At 45.4% G+C, this 20071-nt stretch overlaps 1 protein-coding gene across 1 annotated transcript in view; it reads right to left on the bottom strand.

The window, feature by feature from the left end:
- Positions 1-1094: 1094 nt before the first annotated feature.
- The window catches only part of ANKFN1 (ankyrin repeat and fibronectin type III domain containing 1), a 214022-nt gene continuing 195045 nt past the window's right edge, over positions 1095-20071 (bottom strand). The window contains exons 16-19 of the mRNA XM_068126490.2: positions 9350-9516; positions 5801-6017; positions 3865-4484; positions 1095-3426 (exon numbers count right to left, since the gene is read on the bottom strand). Coding sequence (XP_067982591.2) covers positions 3166-3426; positions 3865-4484; positions 5801-6017; positions 9350-9516 — 1265 coding nt within the window. The 3' untranslated portion in view covers positions 1095-3165. The remainder of the gene's footprint in view (positions 3427-3864; positions 4485-5800; positions 6018-9349; positions 9517-20071) is intronic.

Genomic DNA, 20071 nt, shown 5'->3' with positions numbered 1-20071 from the left:
TGAATCGTTTAAAATAAGAAAAGCCTTCAATTTCTGATATTTTGCCATCGCCATATGCAGATTCGCTGCGGACCCACAATCGATGTTTCTCCACGTGGACGTACCCGTTTGTTTGCGAACATGTACGTTTTTCATGGAAGTCCTTCACGAACTTGCTGTCCATGTCTGACGTGCGACTGAAGGTGCTGCAGGAATGTGGAATTTATTGGTTTCGTGCTTTAGCATTCACCGTATCTGCATTGCCTGTTTGCTTCTGGCCTCCCACCCGTGCGTAGCACGGGTATTTCTCCAGTAGAAAAAATTGAGACATGGTTCATTGTAAAGAACTCCATGGGGAATAAAATATGTTAATGATGTCATAGGTGACTCCATTATGACGTCATAATTCGACAAGTACAAAACTTCATCCGATCAAGATGAAATTTCTTGAGCATAATCTAGGAATAAATTAGTTTAGAAAAAAAAAAATGATGACATCATCGATCACGTGGTTCGGCCGCCATATTTGTTTTAACACAAAAGCCTTAAAATCCACTGCAAACACATCCTGGCGAGGGTTTGCAATCTCCGATTGCTCTTTTTCTTGTTACATTTGTGGCAAAATCCGGTTCGACTAAAACTGCTTCGAAGAGCATGGCAGGTGAACATTAAAGATCCCTTGGTACCTTTTGTAGGAGTTTAAACTGGTACTGCACCAAAATTACAAATTTCCTTTATGGGTAGCTTTATGGGTAGCTTGTGTTGGTTCATTATTTTCAAGAGAAGGGTTATCCTTCATATGGGAAATAGATCCCCTGTATTCTTAGTGGTAACCTCATTTGAACACGTATATAACTTCAAAACAGCAAGTCCTCAGTAGAACATGTGATCCTAATCAAAATGGAAAATTGTAGAAAACTTAACACTAGCATTACTGGAATGACTATACCAAACATGGTATTAAACCAATAGGAATATAAAAGAAGTTGCCATTCCTTGGCTTGCACACTTCAGTCCATGCTCATAAAATAGGAGAAGAGTCAAACACATAAAGGACCCGAATTGGACGAAGGAACTAAGAGAACTGACCTTGATGATCCAGAACGCATGGAACACACGTGTTGGTAGTTTTTACTTGTGCATCCGAAAGAAAACAAACAAAACACAAAACGTGTAATATCACAAACAAAAGTATTCCATTTAGATCAACACTTCAAGCCATTACATTGCAGGAAATAAAGACGGAGCATCTTCTCAAACCTGCTAACAGTAGCATGTTCAGTAAGAGGAAGGATCACAAAATGCTGAACCTGAAAAACGATTGGCCAAGGTAGACTAGCATGGAGAGACATGATTGGTCATTCAACACGTGTAGTTTACACAGCCAAAGGGAAGAGCATTTACAATCCGCCATCCTCCTGTGCGTGGAGTCACTTTTACTACCAATGTCGATGCTCTTCATGAAATCTCTTAAGGATTCTCGAAGGTGCCCAAACGGGGACAAAGCAAAGGTATGTAGTGCTGAGGTATGGCCTGGGTGGTCGTTTTTAGCTCCAAACATTCCTGAAATTTTTCGAGGATTACAGAGAGTGTGTCACAATAAACATGTTGACCAATAAATACACTGCAAACGTAATTAAATCAAACGCTGGCCGGTCGCGCAGCTTAAAATACACATTCTGTGCATGTCTGCCTTTACGTGCAGCACATTGCATTGATTTCACATTCGATTTGACGCCGCTTCAATCAATTCTTTCAGGTACACCTCAAAAATACTCCGAAATTCCATATGTACAATAAAACTGCACAAGTCTACAAAACAACAGTGTTTTCACAGCATAAATAGAATGATGCTTCAAAGCAGGCCTAACTTCGACCAACATCCTAGGCATGGGCTCTTCCAAGGAGCTTCCACCTGTTTAGTCTGCCCACAATCGGCAGCCACGACAGTGGAAAGCATGAATGATACATTCATCGTTTTGGTGCAACCTTTTGGTCCTTTTCAAACCGCTAAGACCATAGTTATAGTTTGTACAGATTCAACTGCAGTTTGTGGTGGGCTATCGGGATGCATACGCACGATCTCATTCCAGGATGCTCGAGTCAAAGTGCAGGATGAAATATATATATATAGACACATCCATGCTGTTAGAAAGGCCTGGGTTATCATTATAGCAAACAAAGTAAACAGGTAATATCAATTAATCAATTGTCTGCTGATGTCACAATGCCTTTGGTAACACAAATTCCTTCCAAAGTCAATTAACGACATGACAAGTTCCTCGCTTGGCATTTTGCAGATGAAAAACAAAAAACCCATCGTCTGTTTTTGCAAACAAATCCTTTTGTTTTCACTACCTGAATAAAACTCCTCCAACTAGGTAAATACTCACTGCTTGTGAGAGCTTTGCAAAGGTAAAGTTGAACAAATATAAAGACGGTAAAACCTGCTGGAGAAAGCCTTTGTCTTTGGATTACATATGACAGTTCACGCAAGATAATAGAGCATATACTTGACATCGATATTTCATATCAATTTAGGGTAAAGAAAGGGAAGAAATTACAGACAAACGATTACAAAGGGGTTGTTCATGCCTAAGACAATTTACCAACAAGAGCACTACCTGCTGCAGGGTTTAAAAAAAGATATAAACCCATAAACAATTGAGGCCTTCCTTGCATAGCACTGCGAGCAGGGGCCCAAGAGCAGTGGTTGATGGAAGGTGACAAATTGCTTGGTCTGCGGTGTTGGTGATACATTTTGTGATCAGTCTCCTTGTGTCTGGATTAAAGAAGCTGGAAGTATACTGAAAGTTCATGGTGGAGGAAGTGGCTGCTCATTAGGAAAAGGGTGGAACATAAGGCTTAGCGTCGAGTCCAGTGGGGGTAGCTTAGCTTGGAATAGTCTGGCTCGGCATTGCCACTGCTCATGGGAATGGAGCCGAGCGGCAGCGTGGGATCTGCTGTTCATGCTGAACACCTGTTACTTGGTTTCCGCTTGCCTGCCTCCTTTCCCTATTCCCTAGCCAGCCCGGGTCCGACCCCCTGTCCCATTCTTCTCCGGAAATCCACTGGGGCTTTCCAAAGCGAGGGTTAGCTTTGGATGAGATTGAGAAAAATCCAATTGCTGCGGAATGGGGAATAGAATGAAGAGTCATAGAGGAGAAATAGGGAAGGCGAGAGAACTCACACCTTGGTGGCCACTTCCTCCAAACACGACCGATGTGAGCCAATCACACGTGGCTGTAACTTCAGAGCTGCTCGTTTCCATGGGCCAGGTAAAGCGGCAGGTTGAGCATCATCAGGAAGCCAGCGTTCTTCTGCACCCAAGACAGCAACTATGCCCAGGGCAACGGGGAAATGGCCATCGTAGGAGTAAGCCGGTCTGATTTTTGCAAGGACTTGAGCTACCAGCTCCTGACAAGTAATTACACTGCTCACCTCCACCTGACCGGGAAAGAATTGATGAAAAGAAATAGAGACAATGATCAATAATAAATGAATCGATTCATATTACACTGGTGGATATTATATATATATATATATATTTTTTTACAATGTCTCAAAATCATGAAGACGCTCATACATAATTCTGTGACATTAGGACAATAAGAGAATAGCCATTAACACTGTATGGGATTCCAATATGGGGACACAACAGACGAGGCAAGTGGTATAACAAGCATCAATTTACTTATTAAATTATCCTGTGATAAAATATTATATTAGAGTATGAAAAGTTGTAAAATAAGTACAATGTACTTGCAATTAAGAAAGCACAATAATATAATTGTGTAGGTACACCAAAAAAATGTTAGCAAAATTTAGAGTAATGAATAAACATATTATGTAAATTAGATAATTGCATTGCAAATAATGATTTACCTGCACTGTGGTCCCATCACTGTCTTGTCCACACCCTGCAACTTGCACACTAATGTACCACGTGTCTGAGCATCCACCTGTGCTAGCCAGGTCCTGATGCACAGCCTCATACAAATCTGAGTCTTTTCTGGGATTTTTTTTCTCAATAGTGGCTCCTCTTCTTCCCTCACTCCTGTTGCATTCGATAGATTCTTTGCCTGCATGGTGAAGAGCAGGCCTTTGCTGGTCCTGCGTATTTTGCTCAGTTTCGGAAGTCGGTCTCAAACTCTTGTGGTATGATCTCTCAAGCTCAGCTAGCCGCAGTTCTGAAAGGAGTTGCTCCAAAGGACGAACATTCTCTCCAGGGCTCGAAGAGCATTCTCCTGACCACCCAGTGCGACAGTGATGTGGCGATTGGCCAAAAGAAGCATCATGAGAAGCTACACAAAGCACATCAGGAACCGACGGGTCCTGCAGGCCATCTGTGATCTTCTCTCGGCAACTGCTGCTCGCACTTCCAGCTGTTTGCATGCAAATGAGGTCCAGTTCTCTTGGGCTTTGAGCACAGCTGGATTCATAGTCACTGTCTGCTGGTAGGAATACTTCTGATAGGCCCTCTTCATCAGATGTTCCTTGCTGATCTGAGGGCAGAAGTGCAGTATGACTAGATATCAACAGGTAATTATTTATGAGTGAAAAAAGATTGATGTATAAATGGAATAGAAACCAATTTCCATGCAAGGCTAAAATCAATGGCGTTTCAGCCCTAAATATGATTTCATTGGTTGAATTTTTTTGAGGAAATGGAATTAGCCATTAAAGAGTTACAGACATTGTTATAGCCAGAAATCCATGCGCCATTGGGTAGAATCTAACTGCATGAGAAAATTGCATGCGCTTCTTCTGAAAATAAAAGCAAGAAAAAAGAAGCTATAAAGCATCTGAAAATGCAAAGCCCGTCCGCGTCCGTTTGTATTCAGAAGTCTTCTTCCGTATTCTCAAAATAACAAAAACAGTTTAAAAAAATACAGTATGAAAATTGATGATTCTATGCAGCCTAGACCGCTGAGTTTTAGATCTAAAAAAAACAATCTGATTCTAGCTTTTGATTGGTGAACCAATTCTTGGCCCAATATGCAAATTCCTAAAATTTCAGGTCAATTGGACAAAAATTAACGATTTTATGCAACCTTTACCTTTGACCTTCTGATCTAAAAAAAACAAACAATCGGCTTGTAGCTTTTGTTTGGTGAACCAATTCAGTGACCCAATATGCAAATTATTAAAATTTCAGGCCAATCACCTGAAAATTGACGATTTTGTATGACGCTGACCTTTTGACCAAATTATTAATTTGCCTTCTCCATATTATCATAATAAAACTTTGTTGAAAATTTTATGACAAAATTCAAATGGCAAACTTAAATTTCAGATCAATTGCATGAGAATTGATTTTAGGTGACCCTGACCTTTGACCTTTTGACAAAATTATGAATTTGCCTTCTCCATATTATCATAATAAAACTTTGTTGAAAATTTTATGACAAAATTCAAATGGGAAATTTAAATTTTAGATCAATTGCATGAAAATGTATTTTATGTGATGCTGACCTTTGACCTTTTGACCTGACCTTTTGAAAAAATTATTAGTTTGCCTCCTCCGTATCATCATAATAAAGCCTTGGTGAAAATTTGATGACAAAACTCAAATGGTAAAAAAAAGTTACAGCCAGGACAGACAGACACACAGACAGACAGACACGGAGGTGATTGCAAAACCCCGTCTCTTGCTGTGCAGGGGACGGGCTAAATATAACAAGACAATTTGATAATGTTTGATACAAAACAAAAAAAGTTGGAAAGGAAGTCATCAACATATGAAAATCGATTATCAAAGTAGAAATCGACATTATTTGTATCAAAACGCATTGACATGACGTGTAGATTGAGATTTCACCGTTGAAAGTGTTCCGGTGTAGGAGATCGGGAGAAAGCAATGAGGATGCAAGGAAGTCCGTATGCGAAGAGCTGGACAGCATTGGATCGGGCTGCAGTGAAGCGCATGGAGCTGCAAGAAGCATTCGGAGTGGAAGTCCAGCGCCAGCCTGTTTAAAGCGTCCATGCTGCAACACCGTCATGATCCATCTTCTCTCACGCCACAGCTCTTCTGCTTGCTGAAGCAACATGTCACATGACGTTTACTGTCGCATACAAACCCACATGCTGAGGTGCAATGGATGATGGTGCATGATGTTCGCGATACCATCTCCAGTTACATACTAACTATTGGTGGAGTCGCATGCAAATGCAAATAGGTGGGTATAGACCAGGAACAGTATTCCATGAGGCAATTGATGGTTAATCAGATTCTGAACTCACACATGGAATTTGGAAAATGGTCAACATCTTCTTTTTGCAAAAATCGACATCGGGTCTTCAATTCCCATAGGCTAAAGATGAGACAGCCAGCTTAACCATTTTCACATGAAGAATGGAGTGCACCCTCATCTGGCACAGAATCAGATTGCACTTTTTATTGGATTTGATTCTGACCTGTGTGGTATTTTGCCTTCATGAATTGTGTGCCAAACTATAGTAATTGCATCATCTTGCGAGACACCGTTGTATTTAGCAACACACTTTACCATGAAACTTGTCTCTACGTACCTTACCTTCACCCGCATTGCATGACTTGGTCTGTTATGGATGCTTGAGGATTTCTCGCTTCTGCTTCTCTTCTCTACTGCCTGGTAAATCTAATTTGACATCAAGCAATATTTTTCTAAAAATGAACCATCATGCAATGTGGCGTCGAACATTATATATAGAGGCCTAAATTTTATATATTTTTTATTTTAAAGCTTATTGTTGTTTTGTTGGTGATGCCTAAAGCATGGCTAGCAAGATCACGACCTCCGCCACCGAAGGTGTTTGTCAGCTAATCGGAGGTTATGTCTGTCTGTCTGTCGGTCTGTGAGTGGGATATCGCTAAACGTTATGGACGGATTCAGTTGAAATTTGGTGGACAGGCTGGATGTGTCACAAGGACGAATCGTTTAGATTTTGGGGAAGATCTGGAATTGGATATGAGAAGTTTTTTGAAATCTGAAGTGATTCTTCACCTTTGAGAGATGGGGACAAATCTACTATATAAGAGAGACGTTGGTTTATCTGTCTGTCTGTCTGTGTGTGTCACCATTTTTCTCAGAGATGGCTGAACGGATCTTTGTCAAACTTTCAGAGGTTCATCAGTGAGTGCCTGGGAGTGTTTTCGGCCAAAAAAAAAAAAAGTTCGTCCTTTTGGGATAAAAAATTAATAATCTCTCTATAGTGCCGAATCCTTTTTGATTTATGACAGTTATAATTATATACAAGTACACATGGAATGTGTAAATACACATTTGTAAATACACATTCACATAAATAAATACAAAACAATTCGCAAACATTTGAACACAAATAAATCAAACAATTCTGGAAGTGTACGAAGTTGGTTGTACAGCTTCTTCTTCTTCCTGACATCATCATACTTAACTCAGAAACGTGATGAACAGCACATTCAACAGCATATATTCAACAAAAAGGTAAAATGATGATTTGACATTTGTGATGGATTGTGAATTGGATGTAATTGCTTTTCCATTATATTTGCCCTCATTTCAAATGTGTTATTATTTATTTTTCGCATGAGCAACGCCAGGTACTCCAGCTATAAACACTTTTATACTTTACTCTGGGTACAAATACAAAGGGCCTTTCACTCACACTTCCTCCAAGGGCCTTTCACTCACTCACCGCAGGCAGGTTGGTGGTCTTTCCGTCTTCTACCGACTCCTCTCTGGCCTTGCCCCCCCAGCCCTCTCTGGGCTATGTCCCCCAAATATTCCTACAGGTCGCACAAGATCTGCCTGCAACCCTCTTATGGTTAAACTGCCAAAATCAAGACTCTCTGCTCACCTTCACTCCTTCATTCCTCTTTTCTCCCGTCTCTGGAACAAACTCCCTCACTCTCTTCAATCCCACTCCACCCTCCAGGTCTTTAAAACAGCTGTTCACCACCATCTCTTATCCTCCCCCATCCAAAACCTTGATCTTTTCTACCCCCGCTAATTTCGGTCCCCTTGTGTTTTATACCTCTCTCCCCCCCCCCCCCCCCTCCCCTTCCCACGCCTCCTGCCCCCAAGCCCTCTCCCTCCCACACTTCTCCCTGCTCTCAAATGTTGTGGTTGTGTGCTTCCCCTTCTCTCCCCATCTTGTCTTCCGCTCCCTCTTTTTGTATATTTTCTTTGTCTGGTTGATTTGTTTGTGAAATAAATGTTAGCTCTTTCACGAGCCTCGATTCAGTATACAAAAAAAAAAAAAAAAAAAAATACAAATTTGTCTGGGGGGTAACATAGGGTATGTGGCAGCGGCCTCATGTGGGGGAATGGGGGACCGGGAGAGGAGCATAAATTCTCTATGTAAATGTGAACCAAGTAGCACCACCTGGTGATGGTGGCAGAGGGTATTACAATTTCCTTTTTTTACCTGGGCAACACTGAGGTTAAAGCACTCTTTGCAAGGGTCATTTTTTTCTCCTTCTCATCCTACTCCCCCAAAAAGGAGGGGCCTCTCAAAGCCACCCCCTCCCCCCACAAAATATGTATTTCGAGTATACCTTCCCCCCCCCCCCTCTCCCCTCACCTCTCACACCCCTCCCCCTTCCACTCCTCTCCTCACCCCTCCCTCTCCTGTCTCCTCTCTCCCACCCTCCCCCCCTCCCCCCCGCAACGCCGGTACTCCTGCTTGTACCATATATAGCACAATATTTCAAAAAGTTGTGGACGGATTATGACGAAACTTGATGGATGAGTTGGGGAGGTGACAAGAACAAGCAGATTAGATTATGGTTCAGGTCTAGATCCAGATCCAGGCTATCAGTGTATACTAAATGTAAACCGTTGAGCCTGGCGGAGGTATGCTCTTTACCGAGTGCCGTTCTCGTTAATTTTGCTTTAGACCTCTGGCTTTAAGGTCCAGGTGCATGCGTATTGTTCGAGCAAGCGTTACCACGCACTTGTATCTTTGGCCTAAAGTACATGCGTTTATTAATTTTTTTCATCATGTTTGGCCTTTTAACATGTTTTTTTCCTTTTTAATAAAAAGGTATTTCTCATCGAGACCTTTCATTTTCTCATAATAAATTTTCTTTCATAGAAAAACTTTGATTTTCTATCATAGAAAAAAAATTCCAAGAATGAGGCCTTAACATGCAGGTTTGAACACTGCTCCTTTGTGTCTTGTTAATTTTTGCAGAGATCACTTATCCGCTATAAGGGAAGACCGTTCCCTGATGTGTCTCCGAGTGTTACACCATATAGTAAACCTTACCAGAGTATATTTCAGCTTAGACCTCATCATTGGTGTTCTCCTTCCTACTGGGCTCTGAGTCATGTTAATTGTGTCATTCTGTTAATATTGAACACTATACACAACATATTACTCCATGACACTTCAGGCAACTTGCCTGCATGAACTCCAACATGCTCTGGTGCTTCAGGCGCGCAGCCGCGAGCTCACTGTCGGAGAAGGCCTCACGCAAGGCCTGTTGTGCCAGCAGGAACTCAAGGTCAAGCAGGACTGAGAGACGACAGTAGCGCACCATGAACTCCAGTTCATAGGTGTGTAGGTGAACTGCAGAAATTCCAAGCAAAAAGCAAGAAGCAGGAGGGAGAGAAAAAAGACACCACAGTGATTATTCAACAATATGGCTATTGTAGTCACAACATACATGTGATTAACAATCTTAAATCCTGCAGCTGCCTGGGCTCCTGCACAACAACAATATTTGCTTTGTAAATGGAGCAGAAAATAATGGGGTCTGGTGACACAGTAAGAGTGAAGCTATGTAAATGTTATTGTTATGAAAATGTTATTATCGTCACTTAATAATGTTATGGCTAGTAATCGCCACCATTGTTGATTTAAAACAATATAGCAATTGCATTGTTATAAGTACTGAAAAGCAAAGAAACTTTTGTGAAATTACTTCCACTACCCTCCTCAGTGTTATCATGGCCAACACAATATAGGTAATTGCACCAGAGTTAGTTATTAAACATCACAGTCGTGTGGATGATAACCTTACATAGTTATGTGGTGGCATGCGGACCTTTGAGCTGTCTAATCTGGGTTCAATCCCCAACATGACTATGATCATGTCACCCTGGTGTTGCACCAATGACTTCACCATATATCATATGGGATGTTAAGCTGGGAACCGGTCTGCCAGCAATAGCTGTTGGTGGACGTTAAAGATGGCAGGGTATCTTTCACTACGAGTACACAAATAGACCGGCACTCGGGCAAAATTCCAACGTCCTACCATGACTATCGCCGGGAAGGCAATGGCAAACCACGCAGTGTAATGGCAAAACCATAAGGCTATGACAACAGAACTGAACCTGCCCTCTGACAGACAACACAACAACTCTCCCAGTAAGGAGGAGTGGGCCAAGGATGCATCATACACACATCGATTCATATTCACAAACTGCCCCCTTCGCTTTCTTGAGAAACAAGAACATGGGCAGGGTCTCCGAGCCACAAATTTGATTGGTCGTGATGACGTAAAATGCAGTGATATTTTCTCCAGGTACGGTACTGAAAAAACAGAAGGATTTTTTTTAAAGTGCTAAGAAGACTATTTGTGTTCTACATTGTACAAGAATATAATTCAATTAAAATAAAATGAAGATTATAAAGTTCGTAGAATTTTTTTTCCAGAAGTTCACCACCGTTGCGTCTTTTACACCACCTTGTTCAACACGTTACATGAGTTATTTGTGCCTGTTGTTTGTGTCCTTTGTGGCATCCTTAAAAACAGCGAGTTTCCTGTTTAGAATGATTTTCAATTTTGTTTGACTGCCAGACAGGTAGAAAAACGAAAAAAAAAAATATCTCGCTCCTCTCTGCGCATGCGGATCGGGACGAATTCAGAGTGAAACTTTTGCTAAACTGCAGGTTCGTTTTCCGATTCATGTTCCGACTGGTGTTGAAAATACAACATTCCATTGAAATTAAGTTGTGCATAAACTGTTATTTGTAGACAGACAGACATAGAGAAAGAAGCTGACCAATTCCTTAGCCGCGCTTTTCGCTTTGCTTGCGCAGGGTAATAACTCCACATTATTCTGTACTAGCAACCGTACCCGCCCTATTGGCGGGGCTTCAATTTGGAGGCCCAAATGAAAAAGCAAAATATCAGAAATCGAAGGCTTTTTTTTATTTTTAACGATTTATATAAACATCCGTTAAATATCACACGCAAATCATCAAAATCTAAACAGTATTTGTAGAATTTCAATAAAAGCCACATCACTGTTCATATCGGTAAATATTATTCCATCGTGTTTGGAAAAACTGGAAAATTGGGAAAAAACATATAGCCTATTTTACTCCAGGGGGTCCCAGGATTACCCACCCAAAATTTCGTTGCGATCGGTTCAGCCGTTTTTGAGGGACCTGGGAACAGACAGACAGATAGACAGAGATTTGGTGAATTATAGTAAGATGATTCTACATCTCGCCGTCAGATCGGCAGCACAACTCTCACCTCTGCTGACATGTAAGGGATGAGAAACTGCTATGACACTTCGAACATATTGTTACGGATACGGAGTACGGCTCTTCCCCTTAGCAAGAGGTGGTTAGCCCCTTGTCTTGTTAAGCTGACAGTCTCCGCTCCTGGTACTTGTAACACTCTCCCGTGGGATGAAACGGATCAGGGTTATGGGTCCAGGGTTTATCCCGAATACCTTTATCCGTACCTCCGCAGAACAGGGAGGCAAGTACCGCTCGAACCCCGGTTTTAGATGTTATAATTGCCGAGCGGTGTTAGCAACACGACGTTCGAGCCATTACCAAAAACTAAACCCGATTTTAAACGTTGGCCAATTCGTGCCACAGGTGTTCAATGTGGAAACCTCTAAAGCGACCGAATGTGAAGAAGCAAAAGGGGTAAAGAAAGAACACAGGGATTTATTAATTATTTACACACAACCAATGCAGAGAAGAAAAGAAATGTAATTTACAGGGAAATGGAAGAGGCAGAAGGACACAGAGCAATTTCTAGCTTATCTATACAGTCTTACTTATTCCCCAGACAGAACAAACAAGACAAACTCACGTACACAAATGGCTGAATGAGGGGCTGATATGGAACAGCAGAGGAGGGTCCCGGCAGATGGTAGGCGTCGAGGTCCGGCTCCAAGCTCGCGCTTCGGTCCACGCTTTTTGGGGTCGAGGCGAAACCCGGCACACAGCTACGCTCCGGGCTGGCAGCAAGGCGTCGGCAGGCACACGTCTATCGTTCGTTGCACGCGGCAGAGCTGGTTTTTGCCTTGACACGCCTCTGGCTCTCTCGGTCATCTGCTGGTGGGGGCTTCCCCCCCACGGGTTATATAGCCACGCCCTACCAAGCCATGGCCACACCTTACCACGCCGTGCCCACCGAGTCCTGGTTGGGCGCAAGGGCTTCCTGGCTCCACCTCCTGAAGACGATGGACCGGCCACGCCCTTCTCCCCCGAGTTGACCGCGTGCGTAATGGAGTTTGGAGTGAAGAAAACAGCCCAATGCAACGGTGGCGAACGCCGCAGAAAACCACCCAATGTTACTGGCACTTTTGAAGAGATGATTTGGGGGAAACTTGAAAAGGGAACTATCTTATGTCATTTGGTGCAATGCAAGGTCAATTAATGGGAAACAGAGCCTTAAACTAACATAGAATAAGAAATAACTATAGAGAGGTTCTATGATTGGCTACGTGCTTGTACATGGACCAGCTAAGGGGACGACCTTTGACCTTTACACAAATGGAGGTATTTACAAGAATCATTACTATTTACAGAGGGTGATATTTACAACACAGGATTCTCAAATCCGCAACACTGCACCCTCATCCTCCAGCCACGTCCCGGGCCTATAAAACTTTAACTTAGTGTGGCACGTAGGTGTAATTCCCTCTACAATTAACCTGACCCTGAGTGTGACAGTTTTAAAACACAAATAAGTATGTCCCACTGCTGCATTGCACCCTACCTAACAGATTCATGCCCACAGCTAACCGAATTGCGGAATGGTTTTCAAACTATACATTTACAGTGGGGAGCATTATTTACAAGTTGCACTATTTGGACTATTTACAAAACGCAACCCAGGACCTGCGATTTCTTTTGGGGGAAACAAAAAGAAAATCCTGTGGGAGGGGAGGAGACAGCATTCACTGCATCGACGCACCAGCACCAATAAAGAGCACCAAAACACCAAAGAGCACCAATCCCATGCACAGTCATCACATAATAATAAAAAAACACACTGATGATCTGGATCTTCTGGTCCGCTCTGCTGGCCGTCGTCTCTTCCAGTTGTTGTCTTTCTTGTGGCTTGCTGCCTATTTGTAAAGATAAAAAGGCACACAACGCATCCATCTTTTTATTTATGGCCCACAGGGGCCGACTATGGGTGGTTCACCTGTGGGCTTGGTGCCACCTCACCGGGTCCGCAAGCAAGATCTTTTAGCCACAATGGCCGGTCCCAGCAGAGGGGCCAGGCCCCAAAACTTGGGGTCCATAAGTGGTGCTTGGCCACAGACTGTGGTCCATAAGTGGTGCGTGGATGCAGGCAGCTGGTTGCGGGGATTCGGGCACACAATGGCGGACTCCCGCACGCTCCCCTCAGTGCCCAGAGAGCACGATCCATGGGTCGGGGAAGGAAGACAGAGAGGGCAGCGTTAGCGAGGGGTAAGGTCACAAGGGTACACATCAACGAAGGCAATGCAAGGTGAGGTGCGCCTGGAAACTGAGCGGGGAAAAGCTCGTCCCTATCGTACGTCACCCCACCCGTCACCTGTTCTACACTTGCCCCTTACCCCCGTATTTACAAAATCTACACCCTTACCAATTCGTCACTAATGTCACGTCTTCCCCATATTCCCCCTATACCAAATTCATCACAATCCCACTAATCCAAAATTTGCCATCTCCAATTCATCATCAATCCCTCTTAAGGAGGAAGAGATGGAACAACAACACAATGTCACACCCACGTCATGATGCGTCTTACATCCTCAAAACATTTGCACAGAAAAATAAAAACAAATCATGGCATGGTGTGGAGTCCTGTCACCCCAGGTGAGTGGATGTAGATGGTGCGAGGAGATTCTCAATACTAACTATCCTCTAAATGACTTTAATACACTTTACACTACCCGGGGTCTTTCCCTGCCAATCCATTGGCCATCTTACACTCTATGCGGTTTTAAGAACCAATTCCCATTGACCAAACTGTGGTGCTTCATCAATTTGGGGTCTCACTCCCCCGGTTCAACTCCCTGTGCCTTTGCACAATTTCAGGACTGGGTCGTGTGGCTCTCCCAGCAGGTATACCCACCTGCACACCTGCACCACTGCAGTTGCCTCCGAGATTACCTGCTCCTTACCCTAACCTATCTACCTGGGGAAGGCCCACTCTGACACTTACCCCCTCGGTGCCCTCTCTGGCACTGGGCTACCCGGGTCCGTCCTATGGATCCTCGGGCCCCATCCACAACAACTCTATCGGCTCCCAGAGCCCACATGCGGCCTCACCTGGCCGACATCCTCACAGTGGCGGAGTGCCCATTTAACTACACACACTAACAGGCCACACGCCCAGCCATTTCCACGTCACAAATGCACCCATCCAAACACCATTCTTCCACACGCACCACAGATGCCAATATCCAACCACAATTTACCTATACCCCTCTACCTAACTCTTAAACTACCCTCCCCGGGTATTCGTGATGGGGTCCATCCTCCCCATCCACTCCCTTCACACCATCCACTCCACTCCACAGTTTTCACCATACTCACTCCACTCCTCAGTTTCCACCATAGTCACTCCACACCATCCATTCCATACTCCATATATTCCATACCATTCATTTCATTCAACCATGCTCACCTGTATTGGCACACCTGTGCAATCACTCCTACACCTGGTGCTTCCTGCACCCTCCTTCCTCCAGGCCCATTCGGTCAACACAACACACAATCACCATTACTCACTCATACACTGCTCCATACACCTGTTCACTTGCACACCTGTGCAATCACACCTGGTGCCTCCTGCACCCTCCTTCCTCCCAGGCTTCTTCATTCAATACAATACACTCACCCACACTTTTCACAATACGCTACTGAATACACTTTTACACACACACACAGCATCATCTGATCTAACTACTCCCCTCTGAAACCCGCGCTTCCCAGTCGCCCCTTATACTATTGCGCTCCCTCGTCGTTATAATCCAACTACCCTACTCTCTACGTCCCCACTACAGGTATAATGTCGCTACTTAAATCTCCAGTTACCTATGGTCAATCTTCTCCAGACCCCTATCATTTTATCCAAACCCTCCCTCGGCTTGGTTTTCACCGCCATAAACCCCATAGCTAGTGCTCATGTGCCCCGTGATGTGAGGGATGGTGGATTTGCCATCCCTCCACCTCGGGCGTCTCCCATTATAAATTTTGCCCATCCAATTCCCTGCAAATCAAAATTTGCCAATCACTGCCAATCATTTTACCAATCATCAATTTGCCAATCATTTCTGCCAATCCTATTCACTATTCTCAATTTCGGATCCAAAACACTATCATCATCACAGTCCGCTATATCTGAGCCTCTCGGTACGTCATGACATCATTAAAACTCGACTTCGCAAAGTCGAGCAATGAATTTGGGTGGTTCGTTTCCTGCAGTTGGATCCGTCCGGCACTCGGGTCAGGGGAGGGGGTTCGCTCGGGCCGAGATTCCGAGGTCCACCTCGGCGCGGAGCCTTCCGGTCTCCCACCCGATCTCGCCCGGCCGGAACGCCGCAACCACAAGGCATCGCCGTGCCGACCCTTCCCACCTGCCCTCAAACCGGGCCGCCCGCTCCGCTTAGCGGAGCACGGACGCGACCGTGCAGAGCGAGGCCCGGCGGGGATCGCGCACGGCGGCTCTTTTGAAACCGCCGTGGTTACGATCCCCGCTGGTTCCCGCAGCACCCAAAGCCCGGCACGAACCGAGGGCTCGCTTCGGCTAACCGTCGGTCTAACTGCTAACCCGGTTAACGTTGATGCTTCACCTGCAGGTTCACACGCATACGCGACCCCTTTCACACTCACCAAGCTCGGCGCGCCAACGCCGCCCGCACACCCCACGTACTTCGTTATTGCACTTGTTCTTGTTCCGCTCACAGACTTCGTTACACACCCGACCACCGCACACCTTAGCACACACTCGTCATTCGCACACCTCATCAACACACCTCTTCGCGCCCACTCCTCGGTCACATCCTCTGTGACAACCACGGGTGTGCACTCTTCTACACACCCAATCACGTGCTTCACTACCAACTCAAGTGTGCATTCCCACACGCGCTCGACCATTCCAGGTGTGCATCCTTCCATTCCAGCTGTACATTCTTTCTCACATGTCACAACCAACTCGTGTTCCGTGTCACTCTAACCACCACACTCTGTCGTGCATTCACTCTCACTCTCGACAGCACACTCCCTCCTCGGCGCACAATCTTTCCTCACACGCACCTCCGTTCCACACCTTTCTTGCGCACCTTCTTGCGCACTCTCGCCCGGTACATACTCCGTACCACTCATGGGGGTGCATTCTTGCACACACCCGATCACCGCCGCACACCCTGGCTCACAAATACCTTCCGCACTCCCCATAGTCGGACCTCCTTTCACACCTCCTCCTTCCACACACTCCGGACCAGTCATACACCTCACCATTGGTCTCTCACGAACACCAGGGTCCAAACCAACACCCAAGCTGACTGAATCTCCCCTCACACCATATACATTTCCGATTATATCGCCACTCACCTCGGCACCTCGTCTTCGCTCCTCCTCCGCCACCTGCAAACTCTTTATTTGGTCAGTAAGCACATCATCACGATTTGAGCACAGACCTTGCACCAATTCCATCACCTCCTCCTTTATCTCTCTCTTAGTTTCCCTCCGTCTCTTCTTAATTTCACTCACCCCCTCTTCCACTTCCTCTAATGTTTGTTTCACCTCTTTTATTTCCCAGTGCGCCCCCTCAATTTCTTCCTCTAATGCCACCTTGGTCGTTTCTATGTGCGTCCTTACTTCCCGTTCTTTCGTCTCCATTGCCTCTGTCACCTCGTCCAACCTCTTTGTCAACCCCTCATGTACCATCTGACATTCCCTCTTTGTCGCTATGAGTTCCTTTTTTATCTCCTTCTGTGTCGCCTTCAACCCCCCGATTACCGCAGTGTTCTTCTCCACTTGCTCCCCTAATTCCTTTTGTCCCACCGTCAGCTGTTCTACTCCCCGTGTCAGGTCCTCTATTCCCCCCTGTGACCTAGCCATACTATTTCTCACCTCTTTCTCCATACGTTCCTCACCCTGCTTTACCTCCACGCGTACCCCCGCGACCTCTTTGCCCACACCTCGTCTGATCTCCTCCCCCATTTCTCCCATCTCTTTGGTAGATGCTGCCCTCATCTGTTCCAAATCATTCCTCTGGGCATCCAATTTAGTTTCCAATCCGATTTTCACCTCCTCTATCTGATTCCCCATCTGTTGAATTTCCCGGGCGGATTGCTCCCCTATTTCCCTCAATTTGCCTTCCATGGTGTTTTCTAACCCCGTTAACCCATTCTTCACCCCTTTCATCCCGTTGTCTAACCCCTCAAATTTGTTGTCTAAACCCCCAAATTTATTGTCTAAACCCTCAAATTTACTGTCGAAACCCTCAAATTTGGCTTCTAGCCCCCCGATTTGATTTCCCATGTCATTCCTCAATTCCCCAATTTGATTTTCTAATCCCCCAAATTTGCTGTCCAACTTCCCAATTTGGGCGCTGGTACCCCTCGCTTCGTCCCTTATTGCTCCCATTTGGTCGCCCATTTGCTGCCCCATTCTATCCATTTTTGCATCCAGTTGGGTCAGGAATAATCGGAGGTCAAACCCGATTTGCACAGCGGCCCCAGCTGCCACCGCGGTCTCGGCCTCCGCGGCGCCGTCATTTTGTGCTGCCGCAACCACGTGCGCAAGGCCGACATCTTGTGCGCCTGAAACCTCTGTTACCACATCCTCATTGCTCTCCTCCTCCATTATTACTCCCACTGCCTCCCCGGGATCTTGGGTCGATTCCACCCCCCCCCCCCCCTTCTAACTCACCCACCGGCATCCGGTCGCCTTGATCATCCATGGCACGACTTAATTTGGATTTTAAACAGAATTTCGGCCGCTCGTAATTTTGAGTGCGCTAAGCGCACTTCAGGTCCGAATCCCGCTCCCGACACCAATTGTTATGGATACGGAGTACGGCTCTTCCCCTTAGCAAGTGGTGGTTAGCCCCTTGTCTTGTTAAGCTGACCGTCTCCGCTCCTGGTACTTGTAACGCTCTCCCGCGGGATGGAACGGATCAAGGTTATGGGTCCAGGGTTTTTCCCGAATACCTATATCCGTACCTCCGCAGAACAGGGAGGCAAGTACCGCTCGAACCCCGGTTTTAGATGTTATAATTGCTGAGCGGTGTTAGCAACACGACGTTCGAGCCATTACCAAAAACTAAACCCGATCCTAAACGTTGGCCAAATCGTGCCACAAGTGTTCAATGTGGAAACCTCTAAAGCGACCGAATGTGAAGAAGCAAAAGGGGTAAAGAAAGAACACAGGGATTTATTAATTATTTACACACAACCAACGCAGAGAAGAAAAGAAATGTAATTTACAGGGAAATGGAAGGAGCAGAAGGACATAGAGCAATTTCTAGCTTATCTACACAGTCTTACTTATTCCCCAGACAGAACAAACAAGACAAACTCACGTACACAAATGGATGAATGAGGGGCTGATATGGAACGGCAGAGGAGGGTCCCGGCAGATGGTAGGCGTCGAGGTCCGGCTCCAAGCTCGCGCTTCGGTCCACGCTTTTTGGGGTCGAGGCGAAACCCGGCACACAGCTCCGCTCCGGGCTGGCAGCAAGGCATCGGCAGGCACACGTCTATCGTTCATTGCACGCGGCAGAGCTGGTTTTTGCCTCGACATGCCTCTGGCTCTCTCGGTCATCTGCTGGTGGGGGCTTCCCCGCCACGGGTTATATAGCCACGCCCTACCAAGCCATGGCCACACCTTACCAAGCCGTGCCCACTGAGTCCTGTTTGGGCGCAAGGGCTTCCTGGCTCCACCTCCTGAAGACGATGGGCCGGCCACGCCCTTCTCCCCCGAGTTGACCGCGTGCGTAATGGAGTTTGGAGTGAAGAAAACAGCCCAATACAACGGTGGCGAACGCCGCAGAAAACTGCCCAATGTTACTGGCACTTTTGAAGAGATGATTTGGGGGAAACTTGAAAAGGGAACTATCTTATGTCATTTGGTGCAATGCAGAGTCAATTAATGGGAAACAGAGCCTTATACTAACATAGAATAAGAAATAACTATAGAGAGGTTCTATGGTGGCCTACGTGCTTGTACATGGACTCGCTAAAGGGACGACCTTTGACCTTTACACAAATGGAGGTATTTACAAGAATCATTACAATTTACAGAGGGTGATATTTACAACAATTACAGGATTCTCAAATCCGTTACAATATCTTTAAACGCATGCAAATCTTGCATTCTCTCCCTGATTCTCTGGAAGTATTGTCAATCGAATCCACCTATTTCCACAATCAACCAATGGAGGGTCAGTTTTCCGAACTCGTGGGCATCACCCTCATCAACGACCACTCCTGGCTCGTATATATTACAGTTGGGCTCCAAAGTCATGAGCGGATTGGGCATCCTCGTTTGTCACAGCATGCAAAGGTTATCCGTTGCTTAATGCAGGAATATTCTCCCCCTGTGGACCGATGCCCCCGCTTAGCACCTGTCTCTGCCGGATACTGTGGAATCCAAAGCTCACAACTTAATTGGCATCTCACACAAAGATGCAGAGGCATCTGACCTGTTACTCTCTCATTGCAGACAGATTAGTGGACATTTTGTTTTTTACGGTCTGGTGTTTCTCCCACTGTTCTCTCATCTCCACAGATCACATGCATTTTGTCCAACCCGCTCCTCAGAAAACCAGGCTCACTTCATGTCTCCACTCTTTCGTTCCTCTTTTCCCCACTTGTGGAAATGCTTCCCAGAGCCTGCTCAATTCCACGCTACCCTCTAGGGA

This window comes from Myxine glutinosa, chromosome 10 (assembly GCF_964187855.1).
Source record: "Myxine glutinosa chromosome 10, kmMyxGlut1.1, whole genome shotgun sequence".
Lineage (NCBI taxonomy): Eukaryota > Metazoa > Chordata > Myxini > Myxiniformes > Myxinidae > Myxine > Myxine glutinosa.
The sequence above is the reverse complement of the archived record's forward strand: the minus strand, read 5'-3'. Positions and strand labels throughout refer to the sequence as shown.